This window comes from Notolepis coatsorum (assembly GCF_963971535.1).
Source record: "Notolepis coatsorum genome assembly, chromosome: 2".
Taxonomy (NCBI): Eukaryota; Metazoa; Chordata; class Actinopteri; order Aulopiformes; family Paralepididae; genus Notolepis; species Notolepis coatsorum.
The window spans coordinates 77,559,332-77,581,568 of NC_140166.1; the positions used below are offsets into that span (position 1 = coordinate 77,559,332).

Below are 22,237 nucleotides of genomic sequence, written 5' to 3' on the forward strand. Positions count from 1 at the left end.
CACAACGCCCGATCCCCACCCATCAGTTTCCCACCCCCTAATACGGCCAATGTGTATTAGTATGAACGACCAGCTAAACTGAAAGCAATGTGGAGCGCTGGGCTCGAACAGGCAAGCCCAGCGTCTCCGTCATTCGTGGCGAGTGCCTTGCCCACTACGCCACGTAGCCGCCCTGATTGAAAACTTTATTTAACAGATTGCAGAATGGGTACAGTACAGCTCAATACACACAATTGTTAAGGGGATGCAGACCAGAGAAAGACTTTCGTCTTGTTTACATCAGGGTCCCCCATTTTCAATTCATAATGACATTTATGACATACACAACATACAGATATACAAATCTAATCTAATCATCTAATCATTTGTATTTGTATTTATTTATGAACACAGAGTTAAACAAATGTAAAAAAATATATACATAATAACCATATTGTGAAAGAGAAGTTAGAAGCCTAGATGCTTATTGAGAACTTCCCCTGTTTTGTAAAATCAAACATACAAAAATATACATTATTAAAAAAATAGCAGTAATACATTCAAAAGATGTATGTGTTAACACAAACATACATACACACAGTACATACATGCATATACTGTATACTGCGTGCGTACATAATAATTAGTGCTGTCAATCGATTAAAATATTTAATCGCGATTAATCGCATGATTGTCCATAGTTAACTCGCGATTAATCGCAAATTAATCAGGTTTTTTTCAACCTTAAACTGATCTTTTTCAAGTTCCAAGTTTTAATACTCTTATCAACATGAGAGTCAACAAATGCTTGCTTTATGCAGCCATTTAACACAAAAGGATGACCCTCATGCATTGCAAATTTGCATCAAATTCAAAACAGAGTGATGCACAAAATAACTTAAAAGAAAATAATAATTTAAAACAATGAATAAAGTGTGCATGAAATAATAGGGGAAAGAAAACGTTAGGCACACACACACACACACACACACACACACACACACACACACACTTCAGAAACAAACATAGTATCAATGAGAGCATCAATAATACACCTGAGTGAAGTCTAGTAAAAATAAAAAATAATCTTAAAAGTTAATCCTGAGTTAAAAAAATAATAGTGCCGTTAATAGAATCGGGCGATAACGCGTTAATACAGTGTTAACTTTGACAGCCTTAATAATAATACATAACCACCTGCCTACAAACCTACCCACCCACATAACCAAATGCATACCTACATGTATGACTTATTTATCTATCTATTACGTTTGGATATGAGCATTTTTTTGTAGTTTGCTTTAAAAATAAGCAGAGATGGAGATTTCCACAGCATAGGATCAGCTGCATTCCAAAGATTGGACCTTGATACCTCACTGAGAACTGCCTAAGCGAAGTACCACAATAAGGTACCGGTATATGCAGGTCCCTGGACTAACGTGTAACATGAATGAACATCCAAATTAAAAGAAAAAAAACTATTAAAACCATTTGGTAGATTGTGATGATCATAAATGCATTTGTACACAAATATACATATCTGTAAAGAATTAACCTCAGACAGTCAGAATGTTTAGTTTCTTGAAAAGAGGAGCAGATGGTTCAAATCGATCTGAGGGGTTGCCAGTCTAACAAATCTTTTTTGAAGTAAAATTTCTTTTTGAAGATGCGATGAATGGGTGCTAGCCCATATTATGTTACAATAACATATGTAAGGAAAGATCAGACTATAATACAGGATTAAAAAACAACTTCTATTTATCAATGAACACACCTTCCTAATACCTACTGACTTCATTGTAAAAAAGCAAACATGATCAATGTGTTTGTTTTTTTATCATCAACTAAGATCCCTAAAAACTTTAGGTTTATGACCTACATGATATACAGTACTGTTACATTTGTGACATACAAAAGCTCCTGGTAACGTGAGTGTAGATCTTAAAACAACAAGATTTTTTTATTGATTGAATAATTTATGTATTTAAATGAATAACACATATACAATTGAACAGTTATACATATCAGCCCACCATTTACCAATAGGATTAAAAAAACACAATAAAGCCATAGGCTTGTTCCATTGCGGTCCTACGACGACATATTGCAGACAACTTGCAATCAAGTGATCAACTATTCAATACTATTAATACATGCATAAATACAGTAGTAATCCATTTTACAAACAACAAAAGGAAAGACCCATAATATAATCCCCTTTGTTATCTACTCACAGCTTTTGCTACTCATGATCCACCTCTTTTATAGACTATTTAAAAGTGGAGAAGGGGCTTATGGACTTCACCTCCATTGGTAGGCTAAGGAGTTGAACCCCTGCTCTTGTTGTTCCCAGCGCCTGATCGCATGAAACCAGACGGTCTCCAGATGAAGGGGCTCCCTCTGCCTCCCAACCCGGCCCAAGTGCACAATCCCATGGAGGCCCGTCGCTCCAGAGACCAGCTGCCCGCCGAGGCTCCGCGCCACCGCCAGAGTGAGTGCCTCGCTCGCAGGAGGGGGACGGCGGCAGTAGAAGGCCGTGGGGTGGGAAGGGGTTGACGGATGAAACTGAGGATGAAGTGGGCCAATGAAACAAATGCATTATATAGCATGTAACGGCCAATAAGGAGCCCTAAGTGCACCGATACTCCCCGTTAGCTCGATCTTTGTGCTTTAGCCTTTGCCTCCTTGCCCTTCTTGTCACATGCTTGCCCGTCACAAACCGAGACCAATGCACTATGATGTTGATAATGTACGGCCCCTCCCTCTCAACCCGTTACGTCCCTGCTCTTGTATATAACAAGGCTCAAAGTGAGAGAGAGAGAGGTTTTTTTCTCCTTTTTTTTATGATGATTTGTTTGAATAAAAAGGCCTTGTTTGATTGTGAGTAAATGTGCTGTAAAAAGAGAGAGAAAGGGAGAGCTCGGTTGCTGAGGAGCGGAGACGAAGCGATCCTCTCCAAGAAGCTCCCGTCTTGCTGCTTGGCTTCTGCTGTTTCCTTTCCTCCCTCCCTCCCTCCCTCCTTCCCTCCCTCCCTTCTTAAATGTTCCATTCCTTTCCTCTCCCAGACATCAGCCATGCCCTTTACAGCACTCTTATTTTCCTCCATTGCTCATGCGACTCGGTTTGCATCTCACTTTTAATGGTTCCTCGAATCCCCCGTCTTTGAATGCGAGGCAGAGTGATGTGTTTTTCAGAGTGCCTGCCCTCTACCAGCAAACGATAAACACTCAGGGTCAGCTGCCCTTTCCTTGCTTTTGTCCGTCATGACATGATTTGTTATACTTTGTTTCCCTCATCGGAGAGACTTTATGATCTCCACCCAAACCACCTTCTTTATGCATCCATCCGCACTTATCTCCACCCAAACCACCTTCTTTATGCATCCATCCGCACTTATCTCCACCCAAACCACCTTCTTTATGCATCCATCCGCACTTATCTCCACCCAAACCACCTTCTTTATGCATCCATCCGCACTTATCTCCACCCAAACCACCTTCTTTATGCATCCATCCGCACTTATCTCCACCCAAACCACCTTCTTTATGCATCCATCCGCACTTATCTCCACCCAAACCACCTTCTTTATGCATCCATCCGCACATCTTCCTCACATTTCACTTTTCATTAGCCGTTTCCACTCATTCTCCTGTCTTTCTTCTTTCTTTTGTCCCTCCATCCATGCGTTACTCCCACCTTCTCTCCCCCTCCATCCATGCGTTACTCCCACCTTCTCTCCCCCCCTCGACGACTCCCCCTGCTTCCCTCCCACCCGTGCGCTACTCCCACCTTCTCTCCCCCCTCGACGACTCCCTCTGCTTCCCTCCCACCCGTGCGCTACTCCCACCTTCTCTCCCCCCTCGACGACTCCCTCTGCTTCCCTCCCACCCGTGCGTTACTCCCACCTTCTCTCTCCCTCTCGACCCTTTGCTTCCTCCCTCCTGACGAGGCCCTTCTCTGCCTCCTGCAGGCCGGTTCTTTGATGAGAACGAGTCCCCAGTAGATCCGCAGCACGGCTCTAAGCTGGCGGACTACAATGGGGACGATGGGAACGTGGGGGAATATGAGGCTGACAAGCAGGCCGAGCTGGCCTACAATGAGGAAGAGGATGGTGATGGTGGGGAGGAAGACGTCCAAGGTGAGCCAGGCCAGGGGAACTGGACGGACCGTCCGCCATGTTTATCCACCGTTCCTCCCCTTGCTCCCACCATCTTCTCCTGTCCTGCTGTTTCCAACAGTACAGTGGCTGCCTCACAGTACCCTGAGTTTTCCTCCACACTCCAGACAACCATATAAACGACTTGTTTTTACGACGAGCTAATGAGATACTCCTCCAGGGGCACTGCTACCTGCTCAATTTGGGTAGCACAGTAAAAAAAGAAAATAAATCCTAAAGACGCTACTACTCCTTTTCAAAGTGTGGGAGAAGGCTGGCCTTAAGGGACTTAAGGTTCTGTGAGTGTAACTGCATTTTCCATCCAGCATTTCCTCGCCTGCCCGTGCTTCCCTCTAGCTGTGCCACCTGTCTGTGCCCACCAAACATCTCCCGACTCACACGTAGATAAATATAGCCTACCGTGTTTGTGAATGTGTCTTTAGTTCTCCTCGGACGATTGATATGCATGTCCATGATTTTTTATTTTTTATTTTTTTGTATCTTGTCATTTTTGTGTTTCCTGCCATTCACTTCTTGTGGCCTTCTAGATTAGAGATGTAACGTGTTTTGAGTGTCTCCAATCCATGTTGTTTTTATTTATACAAATATGTATTTAATCATTTCCACCAGATGGTCAAAAAATCCCCAACAGTTGTGATTGGGCCTGTTGAGATTTTATTTCCATCGATAACATCTGTGTTGAATTTCTCCATTTTATAATAGAATCTGATTCCATTTCTGGTTTGAGTGACTACTCTCAATCAAGGATGATGCTGCTCTGCTATATTATGGCACAGTAGAGACCATAATGTAATGAATTAATATGATGTAGTCTTTGAGCTTCAGAACCGATTATGCTTTGGTTAGTTGGCTAGATGAGCAGAGATAATTGATGGTTAATAGCTCAAGGCAATTAACTAATTAGCATCAAGGGGAATACCACACATGTTTTAGTATTCAAAACATTCCTATGGACTGGGACGCTACAATCAATATTTGTGAACATGAACAATTCTCCCCCAAAGTTGGAAAACAAGAGAAAACTTAGACTTGAAACTGTGATGTCATTGATGTGTAAAATCTGGAGCTGCTCCATAGAGAATTAATTGGGAAAGGGATTGGGATGTTAAAGGAACACGCCAACATTTTGGGAAATTAGCTTACAGTCTTCAGAGAGAGACAAGAAGATAGATACCAGTTCTGTTTCAGAACTTAGTCATATTGATTTTACATCTTGATGACATCAGTTTTCTGGTTTTTGGCCACACTCCTACGCAGAGCTGCCTCTACATCTGTACATAACACACTAACGCAGCTTGTGGAACAATACTGTAAGAAAAACTGACCTCCACGACCAAATTAATTTGAAAGGAAATTTATATTGGATGTATAAAGAGGATCACAAATGAGCATAATTTATGAGTTATGGTGTGATATTGTTTTCTGCATAAGGAAACAATGCTTTTATGGCTATGTTCATTGTCGTTTTCGTTTCCATGGACACTGTGAATAGACGAGGCTACACAGACTGTGAAATTTAATGATTTTCAGTCCTCATTAGTAAAGTAGGCTAATTAATAGAATAATATTTATTATGAAATAATATGAGTATAAGTAGCACCAGTTAGTTTACTTACTCTTTTGGGATAAAAAAAAAATGTTGTTCAGGTTCTCAAATATAAGGCTGTCCTAAATCATGGGAATTCTAATATGAATTGATTGGCTTTGAACCCCTTGAGTGTTAATGGGAGTTAGTTTCCAGTAGCTGTTCAGTGTCACTAACTCCTCAGTCTAACGCTCCACTCTGGTTCCTTCCAGATGACGAGGACCGAGACATGCAGGGAGACCGAGCTGTGGATTACGGGAAACGACATCAAGCCATCGATATCCTCTGAATTTAAACTCACAAAACTGGGTTTATGTTCAGACCTCGCTCTATCGGGACAGCCGGTTCTAACGACAACAAAGGTCTTCCTTGGTATAATGGTTTGGACGCCATTATGTTAAAGACTTTTTAGAATAATGACCTTTAGTGGGGCATGGACAATTCTGAAAATAAAAACGGTAACAACGACCTAATAATTCAATCAGTACAGAGAAACCTAACGACACCACAGAATATATGAAACAAGTCATGATGGTAAATCCTGTGCTGCTGTTTTATTTGCAAATGCTTTTTTTGTTTGTTTTTTTTTTAAATTATGAAGGTCAACAGTAAGGATGTACTGTATATTTGTATTTTATTTTTTTTTGTTAAAAGAAATTATGAAGGAGTTTACTTGTTTTTGTTTACCACCTCTGTGAACGAAAAGGAAATTGATGAACAATTCATAGGACTTCAGGAGTGGAGGAAGACAGCGTCTGCTCACCGCTGAACCCAGGTGTCGACCTTTGACAACCATTTGTTTTTCTCTTCCTGCAAATAATTATTTGGCCCGGGGGTCTTTTTTTTTTTTTTTTTTTTTACAGAAAAAAAGGCTGCTCTCGTTCGATTCAAAACTGAAACTCTACCTGAGAAGATTTGTCAATGAAACTGTCGGGACACTCTTGCCTCTTATGGACTACCGCTGGTCAAGCGGAGCGGTGAGATTGAATAATGTATGTTATGCCAAGAACACTTTTCTCCTGGCCTATTAAAACAAATTTGTTTATTTCTGACAAGACACTCCCAAGTGCTCCTCATTTTTGTTTTTAAAGGGATGCCATTGCATGCATTTAGAAATCGTTATTAATATTAATCTAATGGAGTAAAAATACTGAAGCTTAAGCAATACTTAGACCAATGTTTGCATTAATTTCTCGGTGATGTGGAAAGGCTGATCAAGCACATCAGGATCTGACACCTGCTTCCATTAATTGGGTCTCTTGTACATATGTATTTGAACTGTTGCCATTTGTACTGTAGAGACTTATTTCTTTACATTTAGGGAAATTGATGAACATAAATCAGTTCCGTTTGTGTAGCTATGAAAAATGATTTCTCATGGAGAGGCATATTGAATGTATTTTAATTTTATTAAAGGTGATGCTTCATGTCATTCGTCCATTGTAATACAACTGGTCTTATCAGTGAAACGGGGTAAATGGTGACATGGCTTTTACGTTATCGTTTTCACAAAAAGTCTTAAGTAGGGGCGGCTGGGTGGCGCAGTGGACATTGCACTCATCACCAACGCAAGAGACACCGGGTTCGACTCTGGCTGTCGGCCAGTCATCATACTAACTCAATTGGCAGAGTTAGGGGGTGGAATTCGATGGGTGGTAATCTGGATGTTGTGGACAGCGACTCCTACAGGTCGTTTGGGGACGCCTGCACAGCAGAGACAGGAAATGACGGGGTAGTGTGAGCCTCCCATGTGTTACACCTCGCCAATGAGAGTCCGCGCTGGCAGGTGAAAAGATGTGACAGGCTGCCTCCTCGTGTACCGGAGGGGACACGTGATGCAAGGCTTCTATCCTCCCTACAACCGGCCAGTGGGGGGCATATGCGAGCAACATTCAAGACAGGGGAGGGAAGAATTGGCACGATGGAATTGGGATGGGAGAAAAATAGAAAGGAGAAAAAGTGGATTAAAAAAAAAATCTTAAGTACTTGCCTAATTCATGATTAGATCCTGTGTACTACACCGCAGATCAGCTGGGCCCTGGTTCCATGGCACAATGGGGTATCTGTGGTGTGTTTTCAGTGGCCAACATTTCGGCTGGTCCCTCAAGGCCAAGGGTGACGCTATAATACTAACATGTCTACTACTATGCACTCAACATTACAGCACTCAAGTTTCAACACTGTTTGACAAACATTGTTACTCGGCTGTAAGAGTTGTACCCTTCCTGAATTAATGAAAACTTTATTTAACAGATTGCAGAATGGGTACAATACAGTACGGCTCAATGCACACAATTGTTATGGGGATGCAGACCAGAGAAAGACGTTTGTCTTGTTTACATCAGGGTCCCCCATTTTCAATTCATAGTGACATTTATGACATACATGACATCAATGGCATAAATCCTGCCTGACATGTCGTACAGAACTTGTAAGTTGCTTTGGATAAAAGCGTCAGCTAAATGTATATAGTTTAATGTTCAGATGCGTGTGTGTGTTTAGAGTTAGTGTAAAAAAATAAATAAAATCAAGCCACGGTTTTCATAACTCGCATAATTCTGCAATAGACCACTCACTGCACTTCTGCATTACATGGAGCTCGTGATCGGGGGGGGGGGGGTCCAATTAACAAATGTTGATTCGAGCCTTGACATAAGTGGTTATGGCTAGCCAGCTACAACAACCACTTACGTGGCTCTTGAAGTCTAATCAACATTCATCCAAGCGCCCCCTCCCCCGCCATTCATTATCACTATGAATTGAAAATGGGGGACCCTGATGTAAACAAGACGAAAGTCTTTCTCTGGTCTGTATCCCCTTAACAATTGTGTGTATTGAGCCGTACTGTATTATACACCCATTCTGCAATCTGTTAAATAAAGTTTTCATTCATTCATTCATTTACCTCTCCCTCATGAGCTCAAAATACCGGAAGTGTTGCGGTGGTCTATACTGAGTATCTGAACGATAACATGACGGTCTATAGTCTACTCTAGAATCTAGATGGAAACATAGGTCCACCTACATGGTCCTTGAAATGTCTATTTTAAGATTTTAACAGGTAACAGGTTGAAATAATGTCCCATGGGGTTTATTTTTAACCCTTTATTACACCTATCCTGAACTAAAATGTGAAAAAGAAAACGGCATAACTTTTGAAGTTAACAACACATAGAGACAAATTAAAACATTTCCCCAAACAATATTGACCCAAGGAATTCAGTAACATTTTTAGTTTTAAGATTCAAACATCTTGATTCTATTTCAGGACAAGAAAATGCAACAAAAAAAAAGCTGAAAATGTTTAGATCACATCTCTATTTATTTTCCCCACTTTACTCAAATGTAGTCCATCAGATGAGATCAATTTGAGGTTAATATTGGAAATACAATGTTAATAAAGGTTGTATCATGCTGTTTGTTATGCCCTAAAAATTGTAGACATTAGTGGAAGACTAATGTGAAAAGACTAATTCGTCCTACATAGACAAATTAACACATTTTCCTATACAATTTGAAATCCAGTGAAATATGTTTTGTTAAGGTTCAAACAAGTTCAAGTTTCTTTATTAGTTGTTATACAGAAGTACAGAATACTTTTATATAAAATTCTTCTTTCTGTTTTGCTCCAGAGATTGTGCTAGATAAAAATAGATAAGTATAAAATAAGTATAAAATAGAAGTCAAGTACGTGGACAAAAGTGTTCAATATATACATATGTACAATTCAGAGTAGAAAAGTAACTGAGTTACAATACAATATACTATATACTATACAGTACAATGCAGAAATGGGATGAGGTACAAGGTACAATTTACAGTAAGGTGTAATGAGGTATGGGTTGTAGTGCAAATTCTTTACCAATAAATATAAAGTGTGTTTAATAATAATAATAATAATGTTTTATATAGCGCCTTTCAGAGGACCCAAGGTCGCTTTACATAGGGGGGGGGGGGGGGGAGATGACAAATTAACAAACATAGTGGACAGACACAACATATACATATGAGGTGAGAACGTTAGGGGTTAAAGGCCAAGTTGAAGAGGTGGGTTTTAAGCAGTTTTTTAAATGAGTCCAGAGTTGGGGCGGTGCGGAGTTCTGCAGGGAGGGAGTTCCAGAGGGTGGGAGCTGTCACACTGAAAGCTCTGTCCCCGAACGTCCGTAGTCTGGTTCGGGGGATGGAGAGCTGACCAGTGTCCGTGGATCGCAGGGACCGTGACTGAGTGTAGGGGTGGAGGAGGTCAGTGAGGTACTGAGGTGCCAGGGCGTGAAGGGATTTGTAGGTGAGCAGGAGGGTTTTGTAGGTGATGCAGGATTTGATGGGGAGCCAGTGGAGGTGGATGAGGGTGTGGGTGATGTGCTGCCAGGGTTTGGTGCGGGTTAGAACCCTGGCAGCTGAATTTTGAACATACTGGAGCCTGTCCAGGGTTTTGCTTGGGACCCCGGACAGGACCCTGTTGCAGTAGTCCGGTGTCTAGTTTAGGTGTCTAAAGTGGGTGCTGCAGTGAGTTGTTTGTTTAAAGTGAGTGTGCGTGTGGATGTGTGTGCTGTGAGTGCATTTGATGGTTGTTACATAGTGTTATTGTCATTTAGCATTCTGATGGCCTGAGGATAGAAGCTTCTTCTGAGTCTCTCTGTGCTTGCCATGAGACTCCGGTATCGCTTGCCTGACCGCAGCAGTTCAAAGAGGCAGTTGTTTGGGTGGCTGGAGTCTTTGATTATTCTCTTAGCCTTACCCCTGCACCGCTTGTTGTAAACAAACAAAGTACTATTACAGTAGATCTCTCTGTTGGCACAACCTAAACTAATCATCATCACTACTGCAGCCTGTGGTGTGTTGTTGAGAGAGGGGGTGTGTCACTGTGTCTGGGTCCATCCGGGTCTCTGCAGGGAGAGAGAGAGAGAGAGTGGGCAGCAGAGGCGGGAAATGGCGCCTGGTGGCAACACAACGGAGGAGTGTCATTTCAGAGACGACGGTCTTTGAGTTTGAGCTACAAAGTCGGATCGGTTCACACAAAAAAACAAACCTGAGGTGGTGAAGAGCCGGTGCTCGAATCATCAGCGTCCTCGGTTGTTCGGCGACATTGCAGAGAGATCACACTGTAAAGTAAGTGGAGATGATCACGATGACAACATGTTCCCTGTTCAGCGTGTCGGTGTCGGCGGTGATGGTTCAACGCGTTCACGTTGAAAACACATTTTCATTTTCTCGTCCGTTGCTGTCTATCTGTCATCGACTGTCTGGTCAGTGTTTCTGCGGGGAAACTGTGCGAACGATCGCCAGCTAATAACGTTAAATAATCCACTTTGCCCGGACAGTCTGGAGGTTTAACAGGAACATTTGATCTAACGAGCTTAACACGTTAGCTTCCACTCACTACTTAGCTCGAACGGCTAACACGGTAGGTACACTAACTGGGTTATAACGTCAGTCAACTTAATCGAGGAGGTATTAATAACCATAACAACAACACTCGCTGGTTAAAAAACATGATAGTTTAAGAAGACATCATATTGTTGAGTCAAATGGAGCTAAACACGAAATGTGTGTGTGATGATGGCTGATGATTAGCGCGCTGGAGCTAACTAAGCTAACGGCATCCAGTCCAGAGGCGTTACATTCCACAACTTAACCCAACTTTACTAAAGGTTGTCCAGTTGCTCTGCCCTGTTGTTGTTATTATGTGGAGCAATATTAGTGTCAACGTGTCGGTCAACCATCTAGATGTGTAGCTTGTTGTTAACGTTGCGTTATATTGACGTCGGTTAATGTGAACTAGCTGAGCTAGCTAACGTGTTAGCTTCGTTAGCTCAACACTGGCTCCTCACTACTAATAACAGCTGCTCGTCTGGTGGTTATTGATCTCTACTGTAATCTACTGGCCGCTAACCGTCCAGGATCACCGATCAATGCTCGTTGTTTTAGCCACAACGTCCACGTCGTTGCTAGAGATCCCTGTCTCTCTAATCTACCTCTCTAAAGCTAGCTGTCCTGCATGTGTTAGAAAATGGTGGTCGAGCTTGAGCTAATATTAATGTGAGCCGCGTTCATTACATGTGAACTGGACACGCAACAAAACACACAACAAACGATGATCTCAGTTCATTACTGTTGGCTGACAAGAGATGAGTCGACCGCGTTGTTATTAATGAACATGTGTCTTTAGCTGCTGACATGTAATAATAATAACAACGTGACGTTATTAACCCCCATATTATACTTGATCCTTGAACGCACCCCTAACTAACTGTTGGGTTTTGTTTTTGTTGATCGGAGTTTGGGTGATCAGTGTTGTTGGGCTAATTTGTGAACTGACAGGTTACAGTGAAGGCCTGGAGAGAACAAGCTGGCTAGGTTAGCCATGTGTGTGTGTGTGTGGCTAACCTAGCAGCCAGTGGCAGCTTGTTCTATTCATTTCCCGCTCACTTCTCCCAGCTGTGTGTGTGTGCATGGTTTTAGCTTCCAGGTGAAAAAAGAAAAGAAAAAGGGGAGCAGTCTCTGCATTACACTCTGAGCTAGATCCACAAAGAATTTATTGCACGGTGCAAGTTGCACCCTTACTTACAATTCATTATGAATTGAAAATGGGGGACCCTGATGTAAACAAGACGAAAGTCTTTCTCTGGTCTGCATCCCCTTAACAATTGTGTGTATTGAGCCGCAATCTGTTAATAAAATGTTCATTCAATCAATCACTGTGCAGATGGAATGAAAATGTTATTAACAGATTGCAGAATGGGTACAATACAGTACGGCTCAATACACACAATTACTCATAATGAATTGTAAGTAAGGGTGCAACTTGCTCCGTGCAATCCATTCTTTGTGGATCTAGCCCTGAGTGTAAGGAATTCGCTTCATGCCAACTTTAGAAATTACGCATTTCGTGACAGTAGTTAGCTAAATTAACCATCACTTTGGAAGGCTTGAACATTTGCAAATTAATAACACGATTTGATGTTGTCCACTAATTTGCTGGCTTATTGGCAATCACAGTGACTTGTTATGGTAGCTACCTTAAAAGTGTTTGTAGTTGTATCAGTTGTTTTCTAATTGACAAGCTAACATGTATGAGTAAATGTTTCCTTTTTTATTGGAGGGCACAGTCGTTTTCTTTTCTTTTTTTAACAAGTTTCTTGGAAAGAATGCCTTTTATGCTAGCTAACGGACCCTGATGTAAACAAGACGAAAGTCTTTCTCTGGTCTGCATCTCCTTAACAATTGTGTATTGAGCCGTACTGCATTGTACCCATTCTGCAATCTGTTAAATAAAATGTGCAATCAATCAATCAATATGACTTGTTACCACTTTTACGTAACTTGTCTGCCATTGTCCACTGGGGACTGATGCTAGTGTTGTGCTGTATCTTTAACAGAGCGTGTGTGTATGCATGCATCCTATGTGCTCATGGGTACATGTAAAGCAGATGTAGATGTAGTGTATGAGACCTGTGAATTGAGAGGGCGCCGTTCTGTTTTTGTGGTTCCCGACAGGTTCAGGATGAGTCCAAACACATTTTCATCCAGTTATTACATAAGCACAAGGGGGGGGGGGGGGGGGGGTTGGCATGCTTGACAGAGTAATTATTCTTACTGCAAACGGTTTTCCCTATGCATGTGGAGAACACTGACCAGCCTTGTGTATTGCTGCAGGTGGTCGATGGTGTCACTTCTGATAGTTTCAGTTTGGTTGTGGCCACATTTAAAAAAACAAATTGTCCACTTATATTTCCAGGAGTGTACTGTTGGCGTGTCTCTCTTTTTATTTGTTTGAATATTATACCATTGTCATGGAATAATGCTATAGTAGGTATTGCTGTGATGTGCATACTAGTAGTAGTATAGTAAGATGATGTATAGATGAAGTGTAGATGGGACTGACTGAAGCCAGCTGTGGCTGCCATGATCTACAGTGATGTAAGGGAAATGGGATCCTGAATGCAACCAGATGTTGGCAGAAATCTCTGTGCTAATGTCCACCACCACCACCACACATACAGTCAACCTCAATTTCTTCATTTTATAAAAGGGGAACGCCACACAATTTAAGAATAAATATTACCCCCATGGCCTGGGACAATACGATTAATATTTACGAACATGGACACCTCTCTCCCAAAGTCGACGGTAACCAGAGATCTAAGACTAAAACTTGTGACGTCATCAGGTTTAAAGTTTCAAGGTGCTCCATAGACCAGGGATCGGCAATAGGCGGCCCGCGGGCCAACATTGGCCCGCCAACAATAATTTCTGGCCCGTCGGATTATTTTGAGAATATGATATTTATTTGACGCACGGGAAATATTCACTCGGGACGCCAGGGTGTCTTTTATTGTGAAGCTGTATCTATCTACCGGCAGTCATCAAAAGCATGTCTGTCACTATAGCCAATTGAAATGCTAGAAATGGTCAGGTGGACTGGGAGAACCAATGGAATAGTCCCACCGGGCCCTGTGTCTCTTTCCCTAACGCACTTTCACTTCCGCGTTCGAGATGCGACTCGCGAGCGAGTTGAAGAAAACAAAACAAACATCTTTGGATAGCAACGGGGAAATATAACGCTTCTTTTAATAAACAGGAGCCATACTTAAAATACGGGTTTATCGCAACAGGTCGGTGATTCTTGCGTGCCGAGCCGACGTCCTCTCTGCATAATATGTGGCGACAACAACAACAACAACATTAACAACGAGGCAAGTTGGCAGATAAAGTAGCTGCATTCAACGCCAATCTGGAATTGGAGGGCGGCGAGTGGATATGACATGTTTCAAACATTAGCAGGGATTTTGGAGGACTTAACAACAAACAAGGAGGTACAATATGGTGAGTCGTGTTTTCATGCATTCTGATCTGTTCATCACCCGCCGGCGCCGCGGTGATCTGCAACAGCTGAGAGCTGTTCATGAATGAATGGATGAGTGAGAACTTTGTTTGGCGGATTGCAGAGTGGGTGCAGTGCAGTGCGGCGCAGTGCACACGGTTGTTGGGGGGATGCAGACCAGAGAAAAACGTTTGTCTTTTTTCAATATCGGTATATTAAATTAGCCATTGTTTTTGATCCTGGCCCGCGAAGCAACGGCTTGGGGAAAATCTGGCCCGCCGCAAAACCTAATTGGCGATCCCTGCCATAGACAATGATTTGGGAACGATGGTGAAGCTGGAGGGAAGAGCACCTCGGAGGAAACTGACAACGCAACTATAAAATAATTCTTGTGTTGTGTGCAAAAGCTCAGAAAAACATTCCATGGGTCCACAAAATCAGTCTCCCATTTCATTTTCCATAGAGCAGCTCCAGACTTTATACCTGACGACATCACAAGTCTCGGTTCCCTGTTTTTTGGGCATTTTGAAAGACATGAGTACATGCAGGTTTTTTTGTAACATGGTCTAGTATTTTTATTTACTAAAATATATATATACATTTTCAAAATATACCAAAAAAAAACCTGATTTGTTCCCCTTTAAGCTTCTGAATATCGCGGTGATCTAAGAGGTCATTACTATTTCTGGGACTTCAGGTTATCACAGGGCTGTACGTTAACTTTTTTTGCACATAGCACTGGTGCTACAGAGGTTGATAGTTTTGTAGCACAGGCCAAAATCTTGTAGCACAAGTATAAAACGTGTTATATTTGTAACAGTCACAAATGTGCCTATTGTATTTGTGTTATTTAGTTGCAGTGCCATGTTTGGCTGTCATTTAGTATATCGCCATGTGTTATTATTACTATGATACTCTCATATGCTATTTTCAATTAATATCATAAACAACATAAGGAATATTAGCATAATTTTGAGTGGACTGAAGGAATGAGTCAGCGTTAATAGTTTTAAATGCAAATAATTTATTGAAACATAGAAGTGGGGTCGGTTGGGACACACACACACACACACACAATGGGGGACCCTGATGTAAACAAGACAAACGTCTTTCTCTGGTCTGCATCCCCTTAACAATTGTGTGTATTGAGCCGTACTGTACCCATTCTGCAATCTGTTAAATAAAGTTTTCATTCATTCATTCACACACACTGTTTCAACTCACCACCCCCGCATCATATTGTAGTCTAGTCTGTCTTCAAACTTCCACTCCTCTCGAAACTTGTTTATATTTGAATATCATCATTATCTGTCCATCCTCAGTTTACTATAATATACTCCTGTCCTGAGTCCTGACTAGTGACTTCATCGTCTTAACAAACGCACGCACGCACACACACACACAGGGAAGGGGAGAGAGTGCCCCCCCATTTCCCTTTCCACACTGTGTCTGCTGGCTCTGCGCCTCTGATCAGGATTAGCTTGTTAGCTTGCTAACGTTGTAGTGATTGTAATGGTACATAAACGTTAATTTCGGGCGATGTGCGCATAAAGGAATGGCGACGGTGCAAAGCATGTAGATGCATTTGACCCGTTGCGAGAAAGAAAAAACACCACAGACTTATTTCGGGACGTGTAGGCGCACTGCTGTGTTAACGCAGCAGTGCGCGCCAACCGACCAACGCGCTGCTCCTTGCAGAAGCACGGATAGGGCGGATACGACTCGTCGAGTTGTCACAAGAGTTTTTTCAAAATAAGAGTATCATATGCACCTGAACTAGGGCTGACCTTCGAAGCTTTTTTTGGCAATCGAAGCTTCGGGGCCGAGCTTCGATTTTAATTCGAAGCTTCGATTTTTTTTTTTTTTTTTATATATTTTGTTTTTATATATTTTTATTTATTTATTTTTATCTTATGTTGTGGGACTTGTACAGCACTTTCGACGTTGTTTTTAAATGTGCTCTATAAATAAAGTGGGTTGGATTAATTAATTAAGTAACCCCTTTCGTGACTGACGCATCCAACAAGGTTTCACTCGGCTGTGTGATTTAATTCAAGGTGGATCGCTGTTGTCGTTTGAACAACTTCAGATTTCATGGGAACTACCAATCCCCCAAATCAAGAATGTTTAAGATGAATGAAGTAAGATTTTGATTATTTGAAATATGGCCTGTATAGACTAAACTATGCACAGAATTATGTCAGTCTACAAGGTCCGGATTCTACATGGTCCGGCAATGTAGACCTTGTAGACTCCACTACAGACCAATTATCAGTGAATGTTCATGCATTTTTAAGAAGGGCAACTTCCACAAAAAAACAAAGAACTCACCAAAACATCTCAGTAGCACCTTATCTAAATGTTATATTTCATATATGGAGATTCATATTTATTTATGTATTGCATGCATTTCTACATTTTATTTCCTATTTTGTTTATTCATCCCAGTATCTTTCTTTCTTATGTGTGGAATTCTACAAGGTGCGCGCACACACACACACACACCTACACACACACCTACACACACACCTACACACACACACACACACACACACTTACATTTAGTCATTTAGCTGACGCTTTTATCCAAAGCGACTTACAAGTTCTGTACGACAAGACAGCAAGAAGGGTACAACTCTATCAGCTGAGTAACAATGTTCATCAAAGTGTTGCGTGTTACAGTGTAGGTTAGTTTATTAGGACAAGTGCATGACAGTAAGGTTAGTCACGGTTAGATTTTTTTTTTTTTTTTTATCATTTCAGATAATGGTTGAAGAAGTGAGTCTTTAGTCGACGGCGAAAGATTGGACGGGATTCGGCTGTCCTAACTGGGATGGGTAGTTCACACACACACACACACACCTACACACACACACAAATCGAAGTTTAAAAAAAAAAAAAAAAAAAAAAAATTATTTTTATTTTTTTTTTTAACTTCGATTTTTTTTTTAATGTTCGAAGCTTGTGCCATCGAATCGAACGTTCGAAGCTTCGAAGCATTTAAGACAGCCCTAACCTGAACGTTGCTAGCTTTCGGAGCCTAGCTGGAGCTGCGCGTGGGCAGAAATGAGACCCGCTACAGGATTTTCAAAATAAGAGTATCTATATGAACCGAATCCCTATCGCACCAGTGCTACTGAAGTAAATCCATCCATCGCACAGACAGCTGTTGCTGTAGCACGTGCGATATATATGTCGCACTGTACACCCCTGCTTATCACCAGGGAACAAAATAACTAGACGGCCATCGCCAAATGCGTGTAGATTTACCGTCTGGCGTCTGAAAATAATAGTCTGCCCGCCAGCTGGCGTGTAGTTCATATCGATACTCTTATTTTGAAAATCCTGTGCGGGTCTCATTGCCGCCCCCAAGCGCAGCTCCAGTCATAATATCTGGGCTCCGGCAGCTAGACACTTTCCGTTCATATGATACTCTTATTTTGAAAAACCCTGTAACCTGTAAAAACCTGTAAAAACCCTGCAACTCCGCGAGTCATATCCGCCCCAGTCCGTGCTTCTGCTCCATTAAAGCCGAGCAGAGCAGCGATACACAGCATGCAGCCATAGAGCAGACTATTTGATTCCTTAAGGGCTCGAAGTTGCCTGGGTTTTGGTCATATGCTCCCGAAATGCTCCCGCTGTTTGACTGCTTCTATGTGCAGTGAAAACTACTATGATTTGCAACCTAGTTATTAATTTAATTCGGGGCAAACTAGCGTTAGCTCCGTGTTAGCCGCGCGGAGCTAACGCTGCTCCGCATAAACACAGAGAGACAGAGAACAGCAGGCTGACTAGAAGAGGGTGGGGGCTAGCGGGGGAGGAGCCGTCTGTGTGTGTGGTGTGTGCGCGCTGACGGAGGAATAACGACCAGTTGACTGACTCATTCCTTCAGTCCACTCAAAATTATGCTAATATTCCGTATGTTGTTTATGATATTAATTGAAAATAGCACGTGAGAGTATTATATAGTAATAATAACACATGGCGATATACTAAAAAAGCTATTTATAATTTTTGGCTAGTAAAAAATCTGCCCGTCTGGTAGTTTTTAAAATCTACCAGCCAAATGGCTGGTAAGTCAAAAAGTTAAGTTTGTTCCCTGCTTATCACAGTGCATTGCTGATGACACGATGCCAGTCTGATGGGACCGTTTTTCTTTTTTTTTTCTGGGCCATTATCACATCGGTAGGGAAATAATGGAAGTGCAAACATCCGATTGGCTGTTGATGGGACCGTCTTGCCAAAAGTCCAGCAGTAGTCGACTTTTCTTGCATGACAAACTGGCCGCCTGTCGTAATATTGGCAGAATTTCCAAGGTCGCCTGGCTCCTGTGAATGTGAATGGACTTCCGATGGTTGCTTGATGGAGTTACTCCCTGTCTGCATGCAGTGTATAGAATAGGGATGGGTACCAGGGCGGCTGGGTGGCGCAGCAGACATAGCGCTCGTCACCAACATAAGAGACACCGGGTTCGAATTCGGCTGTCTGCGTTGCCTCCGGCTTGGGCCAGCCGTCATACTAACTCAATTGGCAGTTAGCGGGTGGAAGTCGATGGGTGGTAATCTGGACGTTGTGGACAGCGACTCCTACAGGTCAGTTGGGGGACGCCTGCACAGCAGAGACAGGAAATGGCGGGGGTAGTGTGAGCCTCCCACACGTTGCACCTCGCCAATGAGAGTCCGCGCTGGCAGGTGAAAAGCTGTGACAGGCTGCCTCCTCGTGTATCGGAGGGGACACGTCATGCAAGGCTTCTAGCCTCCCTACAACCGGCCAGTGGGGGGCATATGCGAGCAACGTTCAAGACGGGGGAGGGGAGAACTGGCACAGCGAAATTGGGATGGGAGAAAATTAGAAAAAGAGGAGAGAAAGTGGATAAAAGAATAGGGATGTACTTTTAAAGGTACCTACCGAAACACGTCGGTACTACAGAGTATCCATTCACGTGAGATCCAACAGTGCCAATTTTCGTGCGAGTGTGAGCAAGCATGAGAGTAAGTTACTTACTAAGTGTAGTAAGATGACAGAGGCCCGCTAACATACGCTAGAGTAGACCATAGATATTATAAACATAATTATGCGTTACACTACCCCAGAGCCTTCTAAAAAGATTCATTATAACTTGGCTCTGCACTGCCCCAGGTGAGAGACAACCAAACGTGTCGTGAAGACCCGCCCTACTCTGCCTCTGATTCGCAGACTGTGGGTGGGGGGGATGTGATTGGACCAGGGATGCCCCGATCACGTTTTTTGCCACAGATCACCGATCGTCTTGAGCCATATCGGCCGATACCGATTGTTTTTGATTACATTTTTTAAATTTTTTTATATAAATTTTTTTTTATTTTTTTTATAAAATATATATATTATATAATTAGACTTGTACTTGTATTATCTGCGAGACATCGCCACCACGCAACAAGTCAAAATGCTCGCTATCTGCAAACAGCTCCACTGTCTGTGTGTACTCGAGTATCCTCCAGCTACGGCCAGGATTCTCCGGCGCTGCAGCTGGACCCTAGTATTGGTATAAATCACATTCAGCAAGCCCTCAGCTCGAATATGCATCGAATCAATGTTATAAGACATTGATATCAGGAGCTATCTGTAGCTACTGCTAGCCGGCTAGATAACGTTAAGACAACGCCTCAGTGAACTATTTAGTTTAGAGCTAACGTGAGCTACAGAGTCAACGGAGGTAACTTATCATGCACTCTACTATTGCTGGAGCCTTTGTTGATATCAGCAGCTATCAGTAGCTAGCCAGCAAGATAACGTTAGACAATGCCTCATGTAGTCACTGGGTCATTTAGTTTAAACAGTAACGTTAGCTCGGTAGGTAGCCAACGTTAGCTCACGTCGCATGACTAGCAGACTGCGAGGCTCTTGTTTACATGAGTGCGGGAGGGGCTGGGGAGGAGGAGGCGCCGTACGCTGCAGGCTGTGTGTCTGAGAGAGAAGTCAGCAGTGACTGTGAGATCTCTGCTAAGAATTGGATCATGTTTTTCGATCGGTTTTGACGATCGGCGAAAATAAAGCATTATCACCGATCGCATATTTATACTGATTATCGGCCGATAACGATCGGTGGCCGATCGATCGGGGCATCCCTAGATTGGACCAAAGCAGAGTTCAGTGGAGCAGTCGACATGCAAGTGACAAAGACACTGCTCCTGCTTGCAGTTGAGATAGTGGAGATTAAATTTTTTAGAAACTAAAGTACAGAAAAAAGGTACCGTTGGGTACCGGTATCGATTCACAGGTACCGGTACCGTATCGGTTCAAATGTGAACGGGACCCATCCCTAGTATAGAATCACCAGTTCATCCACCTAGAATGTACAAGTACATTATTGGGGCGACAGTGGCTCAGGGGGGGGGGGGCGGGGGTAGAGCAACTTTGCCTGATAATCCAGAGGTTCCCCGTTCAATTCCCGGGCAGCGTGTTGAAGTGTCCTTGAGCAAGACACTTAACCCCTAACTGCTCCCGATGAGAAGGTTGGCACCTTGCATGGTCGCCTCCGCCGTCGGTCTGAGTGAATGGGTAAAATATGAGGAACAAATTGTAAAAGTGCTTTGGATAAATGAAAGTTATTTTTACAACTATTGTGTGTGTGTGTCTCATTTAGCCATTTTTCTAACTCATCTCTCCCTTCTCTCTCCCATCCCTGCAGTCTTACATGTGACTGCTAAAACTATGAGGCTGAGAATGCGCAAGGCGTCTCCGCAGCCGAACCCCAGTCTGGCGGCGCGCCAGTCCCGGACCAAGCGTAAGCATTCTGAGGTGGAAGAGGACGCCCCCGCTGGCGGCGCGAGGGGTCTGCTCTCCACCATCAAGAATTTCATCAGAGGAAACGCCGTTAAGGTAACGAGCGCCGTGACCTTCGGGACGAAATCCTCTCCGCAGCTTTTTGACCACCTCGAAATTTGGAATGGTTTGAGTTTGATGAAAGGGTGTCATTTAAAAACACAAGATATCACAGGACAAAACTTCAATAATATTAACTGCAATAACTAAAATAATAATAAATACAGAGTAAAAATACAAACACCACAAAAGACATTAGACATTTCCTCCCCCACTCCCCGGACCCCCCAGGAGGATCATCACCCCGCCGCTATATGGTGGTCTTGACCTCAGCCACTGCGACCCACAGCTCAATGCTGGCCTGTCCGAAAAGGTGTCATTTCTATAACTTAACAACTGAAGGGGTCGGCGAAGCGTAGGGCTGGGCGATATGACGATATTATATAAATATCGGGTACAGTTCATTAACGATACACTTTTTTTCTTTTTTTTTTATCCACTTTTTCTCCCATTTTCTATATTTTTCTCCCATCCCCAATTTCGTATCATCCAATTCAACCCTCCCCTGTCACGAACGCTGTTTCTTGCCTCCCACAAGCCGGCTGCAATGTGGCGAGGAGTAACGCGTGGGAGGCTCACGCTGCCCCCGACACTTCCTGATTCTACTGCGCAGGCGCACCAACCGACCTGTAGGAGTCGCTGTCCACAACGCCCGATCCCCACCCATCAGTTTCCCACCCTCTAATACTGCCAATTGTATTAGTACGGACGACCAGCCAAACTGAAAACAATGTGGAGAGCTGGATTCGAACACGCTAACCCAGCGTCTCCACATTGATGGCGAGTGCCTTGCCCACTACACCACCTA

The 22,237-nt window shown here is 42.8% G+C and overlaps 2 protein-coding genes across 4 annotated transcripts in view; both read left to right on the plus strand.

Annotated features, from left to right (window-relative positions):
* The window catches only part of golm2 (golgi membrane protein 2), a 37,957-nt gene extending 30,784 nt beyond the window's left edge, over window positions 1-7,173 (plus strand). Inside the window, exons 8-10 of one of the 2 annotated variants that reach the window (XM_084307837.1) lie at window positions 2,333-2,470; window positions 3,950-4,117; window positions 5,954-7,173. In XM_084307837.1, coding sequence (XP_084163963.1) covers window positions 2,333-2,470; window positions 3,950-4,117; window positions 5,954-6,030 — 383 coding nt within the window. In that variant the 3' untranslated portion in view covers window positions 6,031-7,173. The remainder of the gene's footprint in view (window positions 1-2,332; window positions 2,471-3,949; window positions 4,118-5,953) is intronic. The other variant, XM_084307838.1, reaches the window with a different exon arrangement.
* Window positions 7,174-10,671: 3,498 nt separating this feature from the next.
* The window catches only part of ctdspl2b (CTD (carboxy-terminal domain, RNA polymerase II, polypeptide A) small phosphatase like 2b), a 47,752-nt gene continuing 36,186 nt past the window's right edge, over window positions 10,672-22,237 (plus strand). For both annotated transcript variants that reach the window (XM_084308983.1, XM_084308984.1), the window contains exons 1-2: window positions 10,672-10,850; window positions 21,236-21,426. In XM_084308983.1, coding sequence (XP_084165109.1) covers window positions 21,259-21,426 — 168 coding nt within the window. In that variant the 5' untranslated portion in view covers window positions 10,672-10,850; window positions 21,236-21,258. The remainder of the gene's footprint in view (window positions 10,851-21,235; window positions 21,427-22,237) is intronic.